Source organism: Accipiter gentilis, chromosome 14, assembly GCF_929443795.1.
Source record: "Accipiter gentilis chromosome 14, bAccGen1.1, whole genome shotgun sequence".
Lineage (NCBI taxonomy): Eukaryota > Metazoa > Chordata > Aves > Accipitriformes > Accipitridae > Astur > Astur gentilis.
The window spans coordinates 2,522,219-2,543,940 of NC_064893.1; the positions used below are offsets into that span (position 1 = coordinate 2,522,219).

Sequence of the window (21,722 nt, forward strand, 5' to 3'; positions counted from 1 at the left end):
GTGGACTTTCTGAAGCTCACTCAGCCTTGGTGCATTGGAAGAAATCATTTTGTACAACTTTCAGGATTTTGAGAAAAGAAACGTTGTTATTCATATCAGTTCCCATGTATGTGGAAAAACTTGATCCCATGTAAATGTTCCATAAAATCTGTTTGTTCCCAGCATATCGTACTGTCTTTCCTTAATTTAAGAAGTAGCTTCCCCACGGGCAATTGCACCGATTACTGATTGTTGCCTATGAACTCGAACATTTCATTTAGTGCCACTGAAATCTCAAAGGAAAAGTCTATTCTTAGTCTTTTTTTTTTTTAAATATCCCTGTACAACTTCTGTAACGCTGATTCACTTTCCACGTTGCAGAAATGGCGATGGCGATGAACAAGCAAACTGAGGTGAGAAAGATCTAGTTTATATTTCTTTTCCGGCCAAACGCAGCACACAGTTCTACAACTTGCCCTTAAGAGGGTTCAGTCCAGAACCGCTTGTCGCTGGAGCAGAGCTGCAGCACTCACCTCTCTCCGTACAGCTACAGCTCGGGCTTGTGCTGCATTTCAGGAGAACAGTCACCAGATGGCAGCAGCACACAAACCACAAACCGTGTATTCCAAAGGCCGGCACAAGCCAGAGCTTTTATCCACCTCCTGCAATTTTATTTTTCAATGACATTATAGCGGAAATTAGATAAACCATATTATTAGAATAGTCATATTATTTGAAAGCAAATAATACACCCCAAAATGCACCAGATGCAGCAAAAGCTCCTATTTTTATTCAAAGCCAAGTGTAACTATTAAATTTGTCTAGCCCCTGCTCCCTTTGAATCGAAGGGGAATTTCGTGTCAATCATCTTACACAGTGTGACTGGGTGAAAATATATTTTATAAAAGCTCTACACAAAGCGATTTCTATTATTAATTGTGCCCCACTGTGCTGGTACGTGCTGTATGAACGGAACAGGAGAAAGCTCTATGCCCAGAAGAGCAAAACCTGGCTCCTCTGAGGAATTTCCTCCTGCTTGTCAAAACCCAGTTCCCCCAGCTCTCACCCAGTCTGCAGTGTTCTTCTCCCCATCACTTTAGGTACCACTGGCATATGGAAGACTTCAGGTACACTTTTCTTTTTGTGGGGGTGAAGCCAGGCTCATCGTGAACAAGGGGGGAAGCCCTGCAGCCCCCGTGACTGCAGACACCTCAGGTGGGACACGAGCACACGTACGCTGCACCCCAAGGAGATGAGACAGGGCCGGGGGGGACGCAAGGTGGGGGACACACACGTCATATGACAGCTGCCGATATTTTGCTTCATCTCCACGCTCAGCCTGCAGTTCTTTACACGTTTATCATGGGAGTCTGGCTGTCACAGCCATCATTAGCAGGAGACACGTGCATAGCTCCAGGGGCCCTGGGAGTGCGCGCACGGTGCGTGCTTCTTGTCCTCCTGCGGAGCCTCCCGCTCCTCGCCCAGGGCCCAGCTCCCTGCAGAGCTTTGGGTGCCCACGTCCCCCTCGGAGGACATCGGCATAGATGCTCTTCAGATATCAGCCATAAGTGCTTGAGGGAACCGGGTCACGGAGCTTTAAAGACACAAACTGTGCTGGCCCAGAACATGACAACAATAGCTAGGTAGCAAATCTATGTCTATTGTCAGAGCATTCAGCTTCAGTCCTCCTCCAGAACACCCGAGGAAAAAAAGCAGTTTTGCACCAAGTTCCAGCCAAGTTTTTGGCTTAAGATTCAGTGTATGGTATGGTTATGTCTAGCATGCTCGTGGCACAGCACAGCCAGCAGGCAGAGCACAGCAGCCTGGAGCGCTGCCCAGGTTGCGAAACCTGTCTAAAAAGCAGGGTGAGAGGGTGCACTGTCAGCTCCACAATGCTGTGGCTAGACAGCCGCTGGTACCTGCACTACATGCTAGCATGCTTTAAAGCTGATGCACATGCTTACTGATTTAAAACTAGCTTCAGTACATCTGCTGCATGTTACAGTCAGTGCCGCGACAGCAGGTATAAATATACTCCTTTGTGAAATGCCTGGGGCTGGTGGGTGGGTTGGTTGGCTCTCTCTTTCACTCTCTTGCATTACAGGTTGTCCTGAGCTCCTGTGTAGAAGGAAGCTTTGGAGAAGAACTGAATTAGCTGATAATATTCTGTAAAGATACTCGTTAAAGAAAAATGAAACCATTTTAATTTTTTTTTGAATGTTCCTTTCCCCTCCTTCCTACCCAAATCAGATATGAATACAGGCAGGGGAAGCATGTTCTCTACCTTGTACATCAGAAAAGGATGTAATTTCCTGCACTAGGGAACCACCCTGTGCCTCTCTAGAGAGGATCAGAACTGACATCTTTGGGCATTGGTGGAAGAGGTTCACCATCCAGAAGTCTCCACCTTTGCTCCTTTCAAGAATATCACCAGTACAATTTGGTCCACAGCTCTGGAAACCTCCTTTAACAGGTTGGCTGGAGCTACAGAAAGTGATTAAAGTTGCTGGGGACAGAGGTCGTATCAGGTTTGGTAATACAGAGCAACATCATGAATCTCCCACACTGTTGCTCAGAGCAGCGGACGCATCCCTGCAAACTGCCATGATCCCGAGCAAGGCCTTCCCCCCAAGTCAGAGTTTCCCATCACCTCCTGTCTGTCCTACACAAGAACACACTGCCCTAGAAATGGTACAAGTATAAATGAGTAATCCAAGAGCTGAATTTGACAGGAAAAAAGAGAACACTCTAGGCAGTTCTCTGTGATAAATGATGTTTCTGCAGTCTGAGAGGTTAGGAGTAGTGATGAATCTAGTCAAAACCTGAAATTGCAGTCACTTTGACAATGGTCTTTTATCTTCCCTCAGCTGATGAAACAGCTTCAAACTTTGCCAGATCCTCCTCCTACTTTTCCTTGAGAGTCAGTATCACTTCCATCTTATTTCAACTGAGCTTCAGCCAACTGTCATTAATTCAGATTCGTGCCGCTGCCAAATGTCGGGAGAGACGGGTGATGGTTGTGTCTGCTTCTGATGAAAATGAGAGGTAGAGCTGAATGTCATCAGCCTACACTGTAGATCATGTTACATCACAACTTCTCCCAGTAGCAGCTGCACAGAGATAATGAATAAAAAATAGGCAATTGCAGGGAGCCTCATAGGGCGCTCTGCAACTGAGAGCACTTCACAAAAGGGAGGATGGCTTCCAGCAACTCTTACAGAGACCTTTGAGAAAAACGAGTGAAAAGCCCCTATGTTTTTGCTAGGTCCTACAACTTCTGTGTGGTCAGCAGTGCCCAAAGCAAGTGGGAGGCCAGAGCAGGTATCTGGCTTTTGCTTGTTACTTTGTAGAGATCAACAGTCAATTATAATAGCTCTATTTCCATGGTAATAACCATTAAACTGCATTCAGGGGGTCTAAGAGTGTCAGGCTTAGTAAGCTTGCCTCTCTTTGTCAGTGATATTTTCCCGAGGAGAAATGCTAAGTTATCAGCCAGTAGTTGACAAGTATGTAGGCAATGTATGGAATAAGAATCATGTTTCTCATCTGTAAAGAAATCAGAGTTCTCCAGAGCATAAAAATATACCTAGAATAACACCAAAAGGTCCCCTTCTCACAGGTGTCACTGACAGTGAGGTGAATCAACCCTCTCACAGCAGCCATGGCAAAGCAATGTGGTGCCATCAGAAAAAGTATCTAAGTTCTCACAAAGCTGCCTCAAAGCCTAAACTGGATGTGGGGTTGGGATTTTGAATTTTGCAGCAAGGTTCAAAGGGTCAGGCTGTCAACTGGAACAATTAGTATAGCAACATGGAGGTCAGTGACTGCACAGGCAAGGCTCTGATCCTCCTACGGTCTGTTGAGGGCATGGGAAGAAAAAGCAGAGAAGGAAATATTAGGAAAGACCTTTCAAGATCTCAGCACAACTTTAGCATAACTAGATTTCATTTCAGAAGTTTTCTTGTTTAAAAGGCTATCACTGTTAATCTAAACCGATGTCTCTTAAGTATTTGATTGTCCTCCTGGATACCTAAGGTATTTTATGATTTCCCCCCCCCCCAAGATTTAAACAACAGCGGGTTTTATAACTTTCACTGGGCCATCTGCCTTAAGTATGTGGTGTGTGCATATCCTTTCCCACTAGGATGAATCAGCCTGCTGCAGTAGGACCTAAAATGACACATACATGCAATGAAATGTTATAAATGTGCAATGACTTTTAGGAATGCACTCACTGAAAATCATACAACCGCTCAAAGCTCTTGGGATGGCTGCTTAGACCTGAGGACCACAGGTAGGGTGTCCTGACACCACTGGTGGGTGGCGTGACCTCCCAGAAGCCGTTTCAAAAGTCTGCTAGACTTCCTTTCTTTGCTGCCCATCTAGTTTCGGTACTCGTGAACGTGGCATCACCACCTCCTGGGTGTCCATTGTTATGTTTTGCTGAACTTAGACATACACATGTGCATGAGATACATGAAGGAGGACTGTGGCAAAGCAAAGCAGCCAGGGTATTCTCAAGAGCTGCAGAAGTAAATTGTCTTTCTAGGAGTACTTCACTGAGGGGACCAGACAACTCAGGATGTTTCTGGATGGGGAAAAGATGCAGGAAGGTTTGAAGACTCGTCATTTCACAACTTTGTTTTTCACTTTACTCTTTTCTCTGTCTCTGCTTCTTTCTGGGACCACAGGACTTTCCCTCCAGACTTCTTCAGGATACAAAATGCATTAAAATGATACGGTTCCTCTTATTCTCACTTACAGATCCCTTATGTAAGAAACAGGAAAGAATTAGAAGGCTTTTATATGGTTCATGTGCAGAAGATGGGAAAAATATGGGCTGTGGCATCATAAAACAAATGGAGGCAACCCAAGGCAGCCTTAAAGAAGGCGGATGTCTCCTTTGTGCCAGGTCACCTGCAGAAGATAAAACTGTGGCAAAGAGGGATCTATCTATTATGGATCTATTATTCATCACGTTTTATGAAGGGAGAACTCATATTTGGAGACTGTATGTGATCATTAACCAATGCTAAAATTTAACATAAATGTCAGGCAATATCAACACAAGAGCAGTTGTAGGACATTTTTAAGTTCAGCTCCTGATTTTGGCTGCAGCTTTAGCAAGTCTTCTCTTTGGCTGTCTCTTTGCCTTTCCCTTTCCTTTAATCTGTACTTAAAACTAAAACTCATTGTGTTATACATGAAGAAAAACAGTGTTATGTAGGCACTACAGCAAATAAGAAATGTGAAATAGCTGTTCACTTCTTAATACTGAAACTAGAGAAAGGTACACAGAAGATCCTGTACTCTTTGAAGCCTAGGAAATATCTGTGCCTCTTCTTCTTGCACTTTTGTAGACATTGCTCCTTCAGTTGCAGGCAGACGTTACAATGGATGATGGATAATAAACAGGATTCACGTTCTTGGCACTCAGTCAATTAAAAGAAATACCAATTGCATTCTGCGAATATTCCCATGGTGCCAAACCATCAGAGGAGTTGGTGAGTAGGAGGAGTGAAGGTGTGATAATTCAAAGAATTGCTACTTGATAGTCACAGGAGCTAATGTGTTAGCTCAGCATGCAGGGAAGCTAGGACGTTCCCAGCTGCCGCAAAAACTGGGTGCATGTGATCCCTGGCACCACTCGTTGGGACAAGATGAATCACAAGCACTTCGGTAGCAAGCTACCATGTCACAGCGAGCCAGATGGAGGTGGTTACTTCCCTGATTGATTGCCTCTTGGGCTACCAAGGGCTTTTCCAGCAGGCTAATGCCTTTCTTTTGGCACTCAAGCGCCCGGGAGCAGTGTGTCTGCTCGGGTCAGCACCGTGCAGGAATTCCTGCCTTTTGGGTGTGTGGCCGCTCCACAGAGGGAGAGGGAAGTAAATAAGGACCAAGGAGGAGCGGGTGACTACAATGTGCACTGAAATAACACCGACTTCCGATGCCTCCCTAATAGACATTGCTGCTAATGAATTTTCAGGCACGTGCTGAGTTAACGGGGGTGAGCAACATTGAAACATCCTTTAGTTAAACCCAATGCTTTACAAAGGCTAATTGAAAAAGGAAGGAGCAGCAGGGGTGGGGGAGGGAGAATAAGGCAGAAGAGGGGGTGGAGGGGGAGAACAGCTCTATTTTTCAAGTGCTGAATATGAAATCCCTGCAACAGATGAGTTTACATGCAAGCCTGCACCTCATCAGGGCAAAGATACAGTGAGTGGAGTCAAGTAATTTTCCTCTGCACACAGCATCCCCAGCCCCTTACCCTGCCCAGCCAGCTTTCTCAACTGTGAGCTTTAGAATATAAACAGCCAATAAGTAAGGACAATAACTGTAGTTCCTGCTGAGAGCTAACTCTGTCTGTCATGCATTTGCTGGGTCCTAATACAGGACAGTGAATAAAGCTTCATTACAGAACAATGGAGTTAGCTGCCAGAGCCTACAGATTTGAATAAACAACAAATAAGCAACATCTGCTCCAGCATATGTGTATGGTAAAAAAAAAGTCACAAAATAAAAGAATTTGTAAATGCCAAAAGCAACACTAAACTGCCAGTGCTACTGTAGAGTGAATTTTTAATTGCACATGCATACAGGCAGGCTGTGGGTATTAGTCTCACATATGTCTGGTTGCTGCCAACCTGGGAGTATAGATGAATTTAATTAAATAAGGATTATCCCTTCTCCCCAGTACAATTACTTATTTATAACAATGATAAAATTGCCTAATAAAAAAGATTGTAATATTTTTTAAAACAGAGCTAGAAAACACTCTGCTTTCCCTGTAAGTCATTCAGGGATGTTTGGGGGGTTTGAGCGTCTTTTAAAATTAAGTCTCAGCATTCTGCCAAGAGAGAGGGAAAAAAAGCCTTATCATAAAGCCTACTGCAGTTAAACAGCCAGAATCTACATTATGGAGAAATATAAAGAAGACACACAGCAGCCAGGGAATTGGCTTTCATGGGGAGTGTAGAAAATTAAGCAATTGGACTAAAATTGAGGCCAGGCTACAGAGCCAAGGGACAATACCACTGGGACAAGTACTTCTATAAGTCACCCGTCTCTAACATGCTCCATCTAGGCAAAGCAGTCTGTTCCTATCTCTCTCTCTTTCTTCTCATAGTGGGCACCTTGCATTTTCCCACTCAGGTGAGCTTCCATTTCCGCAGGGTCATGTCAGGCTCTCACATCTGCATCATCACTCACACCCTTTCCAACAGAGCCCACAACCAAATGAGAGTGGGCCCTTATGGTATCAGGCACAGCACAAGCCTTGAAAAATAGGCAGCCTGTGCCCCAGAGAATTTGGAGGCCAAATCTAAATTCAGGCATGCTCTCCTGGGAGCTGAGGTTTTCTTTGTGTAGGCTTCTGATGGACTCTATTTCCCACTCACCCCTATTTTGAGGACCCCTGCTTATGGGTCTGAGCCACATTCTGCTGAATTTGGTAGGAACATTCTTAAGAGCTAGGTATTATTCACTACTAACAATATTACATTCACAACTGGCAATTTTTAGACTGTTTCCATGATGCACAGCAAGTTGAAGTCGCAATAAAACTCCCATGGGTATGGAAGGGTATGCAATTTAAAAGCAGTGGGAAAAAGAGAGAGAATATGAAAAAAGCCTGTAAAAAAAAGCCGGAAATCTCCACTTTAAATTTAGGCCAAGCATCAATGACAGTAAAACAACAGAGAAAAAGAGAGAGAGAGAGAGAGAAAGAGATTCCAGTGTTTAAACAAAACTCTAAAATAGTATCATGGTTCTGCCAAGGCATAAATCTTACATAAGTTCACTTTGCTCATAGGATTTTGATTGATCACTTAACTGGATGACAGTCCTACCAGAATTAAAAACAAATAATTAATTTCTGCATTTTCTGTCATGAAATCACTACTAATTACATGCTTATTCCTATGTCTTAAAAGAGTATTCAGGGCATACAGTTATTTTTACCCTTTACATTGTAATTGATACACCTATACAATCTGCTACATCGTTTAACTAATGCCTTTCATCGTTAAGTAGCACAGTCATTTTTTAGAGATGGACAAAGAAAGGAAAAAACATTTGTGGGTACGTTATTACGTTTTTAATTTTTTCCCCACTGGGCTATGTCCACATTCTCTTTTTTTAATTTCTCACTGAATGTTTGTCCAAATGGTGTTTTTCACTGCACCAGTCCTGGGGAATTGCTATTCTTTGTACAGATACTGCTATGAGCAAGACTACCGGTATGGGGGCTCATGTTTGTTCACGAAGATCAAGACATCCATCAGAGAACAAAATCAAAGTAACCTCACATAACTCAGGTGACAAATCATACAGTCTGAATAGCAACAAGGACCTGACATTAAGCCCCAAAAGTCACTGGAGCCACACATTGACAGATTGGACACATACAACCCTGCCAGAAGATGTGGCAAGAGCAGCTGAATGCCATAGGTATGCAATGTATTACACAGTTAAAAAAAACCCTAGTAGAACAGCAAACTTATGCTTACAGATAACTTGGTAACAAAAATAAACCTTCCAGAATAGAGGAGGTCATGATTTACTCTTATCACCTTTACTGAGCTCTAACATTTACCAAGAAAACCCCACACACTTTGATGAAAACACTGCCCTTGCTGAAGTCAGTAGAACTTATGCCACTGCCTTCAACAGGCTCATGATTTCACTCCTGCAAATCCAGCTGCCACTCTGCCACTGCAGCCAATGGTATCTGTGAATGACCAGCACTAGTGCATATCTGATTTTTTTTTAGATACCTGTGTATGAACTTGGGTTGCTTAATTATTTGTGCTGGCTCCCCAAAAGTAATATAATGTAGTCCTCAAAAGGTGAGGGCTTTGTCCCTTGCTATCTGCTTCTTGCGCTTAGGTCCCAGCAACCCCATGCAGCGCTACAGGCTTGGGGAAGAGTAAGGCTCTACAAAGAGATCTGGACAGGCTGGATCGATGGGCCGAGGCCAACTGTATGAGGTTCAACAAGGCCAAGTGCCAGGTCCTGCACTTCGGTCACAATGACCCCATGCAGCGCTACAGGCTTGGGGAAGAGTGGCTGGAAAGCCGCCCAGCAGAGAAAGACCTGGGGGTGCTGGTTGACGGCCAGCTGAATATGAGCCAGCAGGGTGCCCAGGTGGCCAAGAAGGCCAATGGCATCCTGGCCTGTATCAGAAATAGTGTGGCCAGCAGGAGCAGGGAGGCGATTGTTCCCCTGTACTTGGTGCTGGTGAGGCCGCACCAGGAGTACTGTGTTCAGTTTTGGGCCCCTCACTACAAGAAAGATATTGAGGTGCTGGAGCATGTCCAGAGAAGAGCAACGAAGCTGGTGGAGTGTCTTGAGAACAAGTCTTATGAGGGGTGGCTGAGGGAACTGGGGCTGTTTAGTCTGGAGAAAAGCAGGCTGAGGGGAGACCTTATCGCTCTCTACAGCCACCTGAAAGGAGGTTGTAGTGAGGTGGGTGCTGGTCTCTTCTGTCAGGTAGGCTGGAGGTAGGACGAGAGGAAATGGCCTCAAGTTGTGGCATTGGAGGTTTAGGTTGGATATGAGGAAAAATTTCTTTACTGAAAGGTTTGTCAGGTATTGGAACAGGCTGCCCAGGGAAGTGGTTGAGTCACCATCCCTGGAGGTATTCAAAAAGCGTGTAGGCGAGGCACTTCAGAACATGGTTTAGTGGTATCGTTGATGGTTGGACTCGATGATCTTGAAGGTCTTTTCCAACCTAAATGATTCTATGATTCTTGCTACTTATTAGTTCTTCCACATTAAATTTCTGCTGCATTTAAAAAACCCAAACTGCCAGTCCTGCTTTAACCACTGGTTAGCAAGGGTCCTTGGAGAGCAAAGCTGACTGCTACCTGCTCTGGAGAAAGCTCTGTTTCCACAGTACTGCCACCCCTGACAGCAAACGCTTCTGAGGATCCAAACTGATTGCCCCAAATGACAGCATAACATCTGGTCTAACAGCTTTGCTTTTACTCCTTTCATAGACTCCTCAACTTATTTTCCAACACATGATTCAATGCTATGTCCAATCATGTGGTGATAGTCTATGTGGTATAGGAGACTCAGATGATGGGGTAGAGGCCATCCTGCCACCAGAACGTCCTGGTTGCACAGTCCTGTAGAGTGGCTGAAGAGCCACTGTGTCCAGTCTGCTGGTTGATGAATCTCCTAGGGATCTGAGAGTTGGCTGATAAGGGGTCGTCTGCATCTGGCAAATAATTCACCAAGTAGGAGCAAAGCTTTGGTGTCACTTGGAAGAGTAGAGCAGTCTGCTTAAAGCATCAGACAGGCTCAAAGCTGTGCAGGTGAGGTAGCCTTTTCATGTGTACTCATTGTGTCTCCCTGACAAGCCAAGTGTATTTTACAGCCCTATGATTTATCAAGTCTTATGAGCTAGACTGCCATGTCTAGAATAATGCATCCAAATGCCAGAGGTGATGGGAGAAGAGAAGAAGAACCTATTGTTAGGATAAACTTTAAAAGCAGCTACATGGGAACAGTGTTTTAAAACCAAAACTGGCTAAATTGTCTGTTTCATAACACTCACCTGAAGTGGTGTCAGGAGCATTTCCACATGGAGTTTCATCCTCAAAACTCTGAATCTGAAAATAAAAGGAAGAGAGGAGGAAAAATTTTTATTGATGGCAATGTTTATGAGTATACACCTTATTATGAGGCAGTAAAAACAAAAGAAAAATTTCTGGACATTTCAAAGTGAAAACATAAAATCTTTCGGATAGTTCCTTTTTGATTGTCTCCTCTTTAAAATATTTGTTTTTGTCATAAACCAGGCTCTAGACTCAGAACCTTTCCAAGCCTTGCTCAAAGTAATCAATACATAAAGGTTCCCAACACATAAATACACTAACAATCTTGTTTGAACAGCCTCAGAGAAATGTCCCTAGAAAAAAAATATGACTTAGTAGAGGAAACCCAAGGCAATGTAACCATATGGAGGCAAATTCTTGCCAAAGAGTGTATGTAAGGTCAGAATTTTTTTTCCTCTAGGAATGAAGACCCATCTGACTTTTTCATATTATCCAGGGGAACATCATGTCATGGTGCTGCATGAACTCCTTCAAAGCTATTAGAAAAGGGGATCTATTAAATACAAGTAACACATGAACATGCATGTTGGGTCTGTCCTCCATCAAGTCTGTAGCTCAGGAGATCTCTAAGCCCCTCATTGTCAAAGGCTAGAATAATACAAGAGAAGAATTGGTCTATATGTGCCTGTTATTCTGTTCCCCATACATCTGCTACTGGCCATTGCCAGACTTAACACGTTAGGCGGCCTGATGGTTTCAGCAAGTTCATGGTTCTTACAGCCTTAATTTAATGATGTGGTAGAGAAAACTCAGAAGTTAAACAATATATACCCTGTCTAATTTGAGCATACAGCATTCACCAAATTGTCTCAGACATCAAACTGGAGAGTTTACGATCATCTGCATTTACTGCTCTGTCAACGTCCTCACTTTTGTGTGAGTCTCTAGTCACAGAGCTGCAAGTCCAGCATGCTAAGTGCTTTACAAAGACATATGGGCTGCTTTGGGACTATAAATTTAGTGTGCTGGAGATGTCCGAAAGACACCCTCTTCTCCACTGAGGCTGATAATCAGGCCTGTGCTCTGTTTCTTGAGTCAGAGTCCAACACAAAGGCTGCACCAAACCTTGTACAGAAAAATACACCTTTGGAAGGACTTGAAAAGATAAATATCCTTTCCTTGAGAAGAATGCCACCACCTTAACCTGACCTCCAATGCTTTAAAAAATGGAAATTTTTTTTAAGCCTCCCACCTTTTCCAGCCACTCACTGCTTCCTCCCTTTTTTCCTTCCTTTCCTTCCCTCCCTCCCACCCTCCCTCCCATGCTCCATATGTTTGCAGGGGGCTGCCAACCATCCCATTTCTTCTCTTTTCTTTGATTCTTACAGAAGAGCTTAATTTTTTGACTCCTTCCTTTTCCTCAGTCTTGAAGTATGGCTGGAAAGGGAAAAGTATTCCTGTAGGTATCCCAGTGGAGTCTGTATGATTGTAGAGTATCCTACCATAGCCCTTCTTCTGCAGTAGCACAGCCAGAAAAACTGCTGCTCACAAAACAACCCTAGATGTAAGAAAGGGACCAGCAAGTATCCTGGTCTCTGCTACATCATGTTGAACCCCCACTGACAACGCACTGTTGCTAAAGCATACAGAGACCTGAGTATCACGGACTTTGCAGACTGGATATGAGAACATGCTGCTGTTATAAGTTATTCTGGTTTTAGGATGCTTAGCATACAGAGCGATAAAATATTTCAAACACTGCTATAAAATCAAGGCTAATTTTGTGATTCAACTTTCTGAAAGAGCACACCAGAAAATGAGCTTAGGGATAAAAAAAAAGATAGGAAAAACCCCCAACCCTGGTTAATGACTTGATCTGTAAAAATATCCTTTACCATATGTATTAGTGTTCCTGCAACTTCCTTCTATAAAAACACCCCAAACCTAGCACTGCATAAAACACATTGGCATCTTACACTATCACACTGGTTGAATGAATCCTACCTCAGTAACTTCAGTGCCAACTTCTTTGACAGTATCCTAACACAAAGACAATTTAAAATAATCAAAACCCCAAGGAGTAGTGTAAATCCTACTGGTTTTCCCCATAATGCTGCTGCATGGTGTTTGTTGAAATAATTTACTCTAGCTTCCATCCTGAAAAAGGGAATCCAAACTTATACCATAGGTATGGGTGGAGGTACGTTGCTAGCACAATACATAAAAGTCCACCTCACCTCTTCCATTTCAAATGAGTCTTGTAGCTTGCAGTTTAGGTCGGCCACTTTTCTGAGCATGTGGGCCACAAGCAAAGGTGGCTCCTTTCTTGGCCTGTATTTGGCAGGCACCTCACATGCAGGAGAAAGGTGGGGCTGTTCTTCAGCTAGGTGCGATGAAGCCCAGGCTTTCCCCGATGGAGTCGGTGGACAGTGGGATGTGGGATATGCTGAGGCACCTTCACCTCTGGGGGTTTGCCCCTGGGTCAGACACCCCAATGTAACATGTGCAGAAAAGCCCGCCTGGACTGTTGCCCTCTCAGCAATATCTGCACAAGAACAGGGTTGCTCTTTCCTGCTGGGCAAGTTGGCTTCCCCAGGTGCCAGTGAGCCCTGTTTCAGCAGCGTTGTCTGCCAAGAAGCTCTTTTCAGGAGCTGACCTATTCTTCTCCGCTTCGCTTGCGTGACCACAGGTCTGCTCTTTGTAGCATCCAGAAGAGCAGTCTCGTCCCCGCCGGCATTCTGTGCTTTGGTCTGTTGGGTGTTGATGTCGGTCAGCAAAGACGAGAGGGCACTGCTTACGTGGTCAAGTACTTCCAGCTGTCGAAAACGTTCTTAAGTTTGGCAGAATGGAAGGCAACATGGTTATTAAAAAACATAATTTGAAATAGTCACATGCAGCGACTATTCAACCTTGTCATTGCCAAGAAATATACTAAGTACCTCATTCAAAAGTGGCTAAATTTTTCCACTTGCTTCCAGAGGATCCATTCAGGCTACACACAGACGTCACTGTACAGTTCTTTATATTAGACAAACACTTACACAATGTTGAATTCATTGGGTCAAGTGGAGCTGAATACTGCTTATTGTGTGAATAAAGGTTACAGAATCCAGCCTGAAATTCTCCGGGTGGCTGGGCCAGACTTGGATGCCATTTTTGAGGACTTATTAAAATTCATGTGAATAAAGTTATTAAAATGTGATCTCAAATGTTTACAGCTGGCAGCTGTCCAGGATAACTGCAAAATGCATATAGCCATTAACTGGTAAAAATTGACCACAGAAGCTATGTTCTTGTTTTCACAGCAGCACAAAGTAAAACACTTATCCGCCAGAAACTCATAGCTGATGTCATATAAAGGTTCCCAGATTTTTTTCATTGTACTAACCTCCTGTAATTTCTGGGTCATTTTTTCCATGGCATAACATCTAAAGAGAAGCGTATAATGCTTTCTCTAAGGGATCCTGGAGATTTCCATCACTAGAACACTGTGAAGATAATTTATACAAAGAAACGCAAGACATTTGCTTGCATGTTGTTATCCTGAGGCAATGAATATGTCACCAGGACTCCTCCTTCCTTGAGACATTCATTGAGGACAGTAGATGGCAAAATGCTGACTTTCTTGGCTGCCATTTCTCTTAGAGAGCAGCCAAATTTACTGCATGCAGTCTGCATGTGGCTGTTGGTAACGCTGCTTCACTGACAATTAGACAAGGTGATATTTAACATGGATCTGAGTTGGTCCTTTGCATCGGGGATCAGTACCATGACATATAATTCCTGATAGTTACTATATCTCAAGAACACTCCTTTTTTCTTTGCCACAGACATTGCCTGATTTTTAACACTGGAGAAAAACGTTGCTATTGCTGCCACTTTTAAAGACATGGTCAAAGGTTTCACATGATGCTGTTTAAAGGAGTTATCTGGTCTATCAGTATACACATTACACAGTGTTGTGTAGCTTCCATTTGCATAAGTTTGAGGTGTCAGTAAATAGTTTTTGGTTTTGTACATCCATTGTGCTACCACATGCTCTCCATGTAAAGCACATTTTATCCTCAGTATTTCATTCAGCTGCCACTATATCAGGCCATAAAAATGCCAAGTGCTAATGTCCTTTGACTGACCATGGCACAGCAGTCCAGTCCTTCTTTTGATTTGAACCAGAACCAAACTTGCTGCAATTTGAAATAGTTTTTTACATGCTGCTTAGCTTTTGTAAATTATTTCAAAGAGCTTGGGACACCTAAAGATCAAACAACAAGAGAAATGATAAATGAACAACAGAAAAAAATCCCCTCGCTCATGTGCAATGTAATAAATACACAGGTCATGAAGAAATTAATGTCACAGACAGCCTTGCTTCATGGACTATTTCTCTCCAGGCAAGCAGTCCCTTCAGTTTCTAGGTGTGCTCCCCAAGGATCATACCTCAAATAGGCAAGAGGCTGGTAAGACCTCTTTAGTCCCTGCAGCCTGCTGCAAAATAGTCTAACCTGTAGCACAGGTGAGATATTAAAGGACATAAACGTGGATTCATTTTCACTTGAAACTTCAGCCAAAACAGCAAATAGCCATGCTGTAAACAAGATCAATGAATCTTCAATAGAATCTGTGGGTTTTTTTATAGGGCTTCTAATGACTTTATGATCAATTGTTTTATACTTTAGGAGGGGAAGCTTACAGTTTTGTTCCTCTTTCCTTACATCTGGTATTACATAGGTTGATATAGTTATCTACATGAAAGATTTGGAAAGTCTTCAGTAGGCCCCCAGTGGAATGAAGGAACACTGAACATTTCTAGAGCCAGCAAGAAATTTTCAATCAACATCTTTTTTTTTTTTTTTTTTTCACAGTGAATGGCATAATTTGGAAAAAACCTCAAAATTTTCAGTGGGAAAATCAAGACATCTGAAATTGCTCACTTTTTCTCAGAAAAAGTAAAAATGAGATTTCAGCATTGTCTACTTTGTCATTTATTAAAACATTTTCCTTTTTTTAGATTGTTTCAACTTCAGTCTTGGCAATACTGCCTTTGCTTGAATCAAAGCTGTGCTTCAGAGAATGTATGTAGCAATTTACATTTCATTTCTCTTCTAGGGGTGGATTTACCAGCTAACATACATCTCCTCTCTCCTAGCTGACCTGTGGTGGTCACAGGACAACCATGTATCATGGGAAATGGTGTCTACCTAATACACTCATCTCAGAGGTGAGTGAGACTTGAACTACAGCTCCAGTGAGGGGCTTGCAGCAGCTAAGACAGACAGAAATGAGTGTAAAAAAAAATCACAGGAACAAGACATTAAACCCCAAGAAGATTTAGATATGGCAGCATGGAAAAGTGGTACTGAAATGTGGTGGGGGCTTTTTATTATTAAGCATCAGATTAAAACATTTCAACATTCTGAACTGAGGTGTTCAGAAACTTGAAGTTTTCATAGATTTGGGGGTGGTCAACATATTCAGAAATATAATTACTTTTCACTTAAGATAACTCCTGAGTGTCAAGTGACTTTATTTCTTCAGTTAGAAAGTGAAATATCACATCTAATGGGGTCAGTAAAATTTTCAGCACTGGTGAATGATGGGGACAAGCTTTTCATTTGGATCTGACTAAGAAACTGAAAGGGTGACCGACATTTTTGAAAACACACCTTATTTTTGTAAACTGAACATTTTGAAAACTCTCTCTGACAATGCTGGGGAAACAATATCAAGTGAGGGGACAATAAATAACTCTATAACAATCCACATGTATTTTAAAAGGTCTAATCAGCAGTGAAGGAGGCCTAGAAAACTATATTTATTACGAGCAGGGAAGAGCCAGACAGAAACAGAAAAAGACTGCACTAGGAAATGGATGAAATGTGAAAGTGGAAAGGTATCACTCTGCTATGGAAGTCCTTGGTCTGTCTCACCTCCTTCTCCTTTTTTTCCTCCAGGTTTCTTGTCTTCCATATATTACCTATAATCTTTCTCCTCATCTCTCACTTTCTTAGAGTAACACCTCGCACTAAATCAGTTAACTTTGCTGATTCACAGAACAGGAGAAAGTAAACTGACAATGAGATAACCTCTCAGGTATTCACTAACTCAGATTAAATGATTTCTTCTTTTTCCATGGCTAGAGACAAATGAGAGGCATTCAGACTGTATTTGCATTGAAATGTTTCAGTGATAATAAACCAAACAAGGTGACAATAACTGAATTAATCCAGCACATCTCTGGGAACAGTGGTTCAATACAGTCTTAAAGTCTCTAGAAGTGGTGCACAGTCTGCCTCATTTTAGCACTTTAATTTCAATGCCCTGGTGAAGTAGTGCTCTGACAGTAAGGAGTCTGGAGTTCCCTAAATTGTTCATGGAGAGGTAAATGCCATGGAACATCTCTAGACCTGAACCTTCTACTTAATTTACAGAGAAGGACCTTTTTGGGCATCATCTTCTGGAGGCCTTCAAAAGCACCTATTCTCCTCATTGCCATTACAGGGAATGTAGGCTTCTGCTTTAGAAGAGCTGGCTCATTAGATACCTGAAAATTTAGGTGCAGTATTAGTACTGAAGGCTGATAGGTTAGACAACCTAAGGTTAGCAAGATTGGAAAAAAACAGTTTGCAAACAAGTGCCATTTGAGGGTATTCCTCAGGCATTTGTACGCTAAACCTGGTACACCTCTTTTTAGCTGTAAGTCCTCTCCTGGAACACCAGCTGTAGGAAGGTACTTGTGCCAGATTACCTACATGGTCACTGAGACAGACTGGCTTCTTCTGAGAGGTGTTTTAAGCGGTGGCTGGATGATCACCTGCAGGAGTTGCCAGACTCTCTCCACTTGCTATGGAGACAGAAAGACTCTACAGTGACTAAGCTCCTTGAGATGGTGCTTCAGCTAAATGCCTGTAATTTGGTGCAGTGAACCAGGTTGAGGTTAATCACTGCATATATGGAAACATATATTCAGTGAAAAGAGAAGAGGTAAGTATCTCTGAAGGATGAATCCCACCACTCTTGATTAAATGTTCCCAGCCCAGGCAAATACTTAGGAGGCCTAAGCAGATGGTGTGAAAACCCCCTCCCAAACTGTCAAAAGCAAGATAATATGTTTTGATGGACATCACTCCCACCAAAACAGAAATTCAATCTTATCTTACTTCACAGCAACTCCCCCGTACAGATAAGCCATTAACATGTACTAAGAGTGCTCCCATTAAGGATGACTGCAGGACGAGTCATTAAATTCATACCTGGGTTTACCATTACCTGCCTTCACTGTGCAAACTCCTTCCCTCAGAGGCTCTCATTCCCTTCTAGTTCTCTACCTTCTTCCCAGAAGTCTCCATCCACCATCCACTCATACTGATTATCTCTGATCCCTCTCTCCTCTCTCTCAGAGGAGATAGGGAAAGAAAGTGAGAGCTGAGAAACCTGTTTGATGTGTCAGTTTGCTGTAAATATTGAAATGTGTGCATGGGGCTTGCTATAAAAAAAGAGAGAGAGAGAAAAAAAAAATATTCCACAATGCTCTGACATTTCTGTTTCAATTCTCATTCCATCCATACTGCTTCCTTGGTGTAATTCTAAACAGGAATGCACAAGCTATGTGAGAGATCCTGCTTCGCTGAGCATCTTAAGTAAACAGAAGATTTCAAGAGCCATCTGGCTATCCTGTGCAGCAAACATGAGGGGAAATGATGTCAAAATTGGACTTTTCAGATGGGTGATATACCAGTGAATTAACAATGCTATTTTAATGCAGATATATCTTTCGGGTGAGGACCTTGTATTCATTTCTCAGCTGCAAAATACACAAAACGAGAACTAAAACCATCCAAATGAATAAAAATCAAGACCGTGTGCTTTAAATGGTGCAATTTTATTGTACTTAAAATATGATCCTCATCTACATCTCAGGGCATATTTCAACCACAAAACTCTTAGGTTCTTGTTAGGGATTTGTGGGTCTGATGCACAAGCTCTGGCAGCTCTAGTCATGGGAAGTTAAGATCTTGTCACTTGCTCTGCACATTTCCCTGAGAGACGGGTCCTGCAGCCACCAAAGGAAAAAGGGAATGTGAGCCCACATCTGGCCTGGCTGAATTAAAAATCCTCTATATTAGTTTACACCCCAATGACGGTGGGTACATACTAACGTGCTGCCAGTGAAGAGACTGAGGCAATGGACCCATGTTCAATTCTGCAGCCTTTGTGACACCAGCAACAATCTCTGGTGGTGGGGTAGGTCTCACAGGTTATGTTTTAAAATGCCACAAGCTGGTAGCTTCAATACATAAATCGGAGTCCACAGCTGAAGACAGCTATACAGCATTTCAGTCACATTAGGAAGTATCATTGCCACAAAGGGGTACATGAGCATCCTTGATGTCTCCTGAATACATGCCCCTTTTTCATGAATTTTCTTTCTGTCCTGGTTTCAGCTGGGATAGAGTTAACTGTCTTCCTAGTAGCTGGTACAGTGCTATGTTTTGAGTTCAGTATGTGAAGAATGTTGATAACACACTGATGTTTTCAGTTGTTGATCAGTAGTGTTTAGACTATATTCAAGGATTTTTCAGCTTCTTATGTCCAGCCAGCGATAAAGCTGGAGGGGCACAAGAAGTTGGCACAGGACACAGCTGGGGCACCAGACCCAAACTGGCCAACAGGGTATTCCATACCATGTGGCATCCCATTTAGTATAGGAACTGAGGGGAGGGGGGGTGGGGGATCACCACTCAGGGACTAACGGTGTCGATCGGCAGGTGGTGAGCAATCGCACTGTGCATCATTTGTATATTCCAATCCTTTTATTATTGCTGTTGTCATTTTATTAGTGTTATCATTATTAGTTTCTTCTTTTCTGTTCTATTAAACCATTCTTATCTCAACCCACGAGTTTTACTTCTTTTCCCGATTTTCTCCCCCATCCCACTGGGTGGCGGGGGAGTGAGTGAGCGGCTGCGTGGTGTTTAGTTGCTGGCTGGGGTTAAACCACGACACTTTCATATGCCTCTTCTTTCCTACCCTCTCAGTCCCCATGCTATTTATGGCTAAAACTTCTCCTTTTGCCAAAATGTCTCTCCTTACCATATAGGTTTGGCCTCTCAATGTCCATCCGCTGCTTCTGAGCTTCCAAAAAGACTCGGATGTTGATTCCTTTTGCTACAGAAGCACCACTGAGGAACCGAGGAGGGATTTTAGTGCAGACATCAGGTTCTTCTGTACCAAACCCCAAATCAAGCAGAATGTCCACAGGATCCTTTTCCCAGAGCGCCAGCCATTCAGTAATGCTGTAGTGAAAACGTCAGGATTATTTACACCATGGTCTTGGTACCACTTTTCTCTTGCAGTAGCTATCATATGGTCTTGTGGTTTTTTTAAATAATTCTCTTCCCTTCTTCTCCCCTCTTGTGGAGATTACTGCTTAAGTGAAAGTAGTCATTTTTGGTCACATTGCTAAGAGATTAATACACGTTCCTCCCCCCAGAGGAATATGGTGGCATTGAATCTAGATAGCTTAGCAAGAACAACATTAATAAAAGGTGTAGGTTCTCAGCTCTGCAGGCCCACTCTCTATAGACACAATACAGATAAGGCATTCTGCAGCTGCCATAAGACCTCACAGGCTTTTACCTTCCAGTGGATTCAAAGCCCACTGCAGTTTCACGTAGGTTTTGGTTTTTAACTGGTACAATTGCGTTTGAGATCAGACACTTGTTATTAAGAAAGTTATTTTGATCTTGTTAAAATAAATAAGGACATGTCTTTTACAAACTAAGACCTTGACTGCCTATTCAAAATTGTACTTGCATTTGTTGATCCCTAGATGGTCTAATACTTTGTATTCCTAGCTGGAAATACATGGAAATAACTAACCTCTGGGGAGCACTAGTGAGCAAGTGGGAAGAGCTGAGACTCTTGCATCTTGACATAACCGGACTTCCTGAAAACTCTTGCAGGGACCTGGTTGGAAGAAAAAAACAATGAATTGTGTGTATTCATGTGCTCCTCTGGGATGTCATTATGACTTTTTCCTAGAGTAAACATTTGCATTTTTTCTTGGTTTATAATGATACATAATAGCAATGCCTTATAAGAAGAGTCGGAATGAGAGTGTGCAATACGCTTATTCTCAAGAACAGTATGTTACAGTAGGTGTGAGAACGTAGGTGTGAGGTACCAGTAAATGCTAATTATAAAGGTGGCAGAATGGCTCACTTTTGACAGATGGTGAATCTTTGGGGAACCTTTAGGGAGCATGGTTTCTCTAGCCACCTACTTCAAAAGATATAATTGCTTTTAACAAAGTTTTGGAGAGACAGGACACAATGAGTTGCAGCAGCAGGAGTGGCACCTGAGAATAATTCTGTGCTTCACTTCCCTTTGCGTTTGTATCGACTAATCTGCTGAGAAGTAAGTGTTTTTCAGGGCCCGCCCACTGCAAAAGCAATAACCTGCAGCATGGTAGCCTTTCTCAATAGGTAAGACGATGTGGTTTTGTTATGCACAAGCTTAACTTTACATACACATACCTATCAAGATCAGTAGCAAATGTTTATATACAGTGGAAGCATTGCATTGATTTTTTTTTTTATTTTTTTTTTTTTAATCATTGCAGGTTATCCATCAGCTCACATCTTGAACAGGCCTGGAGGGATATGTAGATTTTTGTTGCTATCAGCTTGAGAGAAGAAAAAACAGCAACAAAAAAGAAACTGAAATTCTTCCTTTTGTCAGAAAGAAATGGAAGAAAAAATAATGTATAACAAATCTCTACGGTGTCTGACACCTACCTCCTGTAGCTTTGCACAGTCATTTGTACCATTTGTGGTACTGACAAGGAAACTGCAAACAAGAAGAAATAAAAATAATTTATTTTCTTACACACCCCCTCCCCCCAAAACAGAAATGTGTCAAACTAGAGAAAAGACCAAAAGACTGATTGCATTATGTAAGGAAACATTGTAGCCCAAGTGGCAAAATTGCAGAACAATACCATTGTGGGAAGCTCAACTCACAGAGTATGTTAGTTGTAGGTAAATGCAACACATGTTAATAAGAAAGGGAAAATAGGTGCTTTTATATTTCATAAACCAGCAGCAGCACACTTTAAGCCCCTGCTATTTAAAAGTAAGCACTATGAGTTGGGTTCCATTGTCTGCTGCAGAGCCATTGAAG

The 21,722-nt window shown here is 42.5% G+C and overlaps 1 protein-coding gene across 1 annotated transcript in view; it reads right to left on the bottom strand.

Annotated features, from left to right (window-relative positions):
- Positions 1-21,369, bottom strand: part of ITPRID1 (ITPR interacting domain containing 1) — a 36,044-nt gene extending 14,675 nt beyond the window's left edge. Inside the window, 5 exon segments of the mRNA XM_049817040.1 lie at positions 10,541-10,595; positions 12,779-13,371; positions 19,632-19,834; positions 20,421-20,507; positions 21,338-21,369. Coding sequence (XP_049672997.1) covers positions 10,541-10,595; positions 12,779-13,371; positions 19,632-19,834; positions 20,421-20,507; positions 21,338-21,369 — 970 coding nt within the window.
- Between the last annotated feature and the right edge of the window lie 353 nt (positions 21,370-21,722).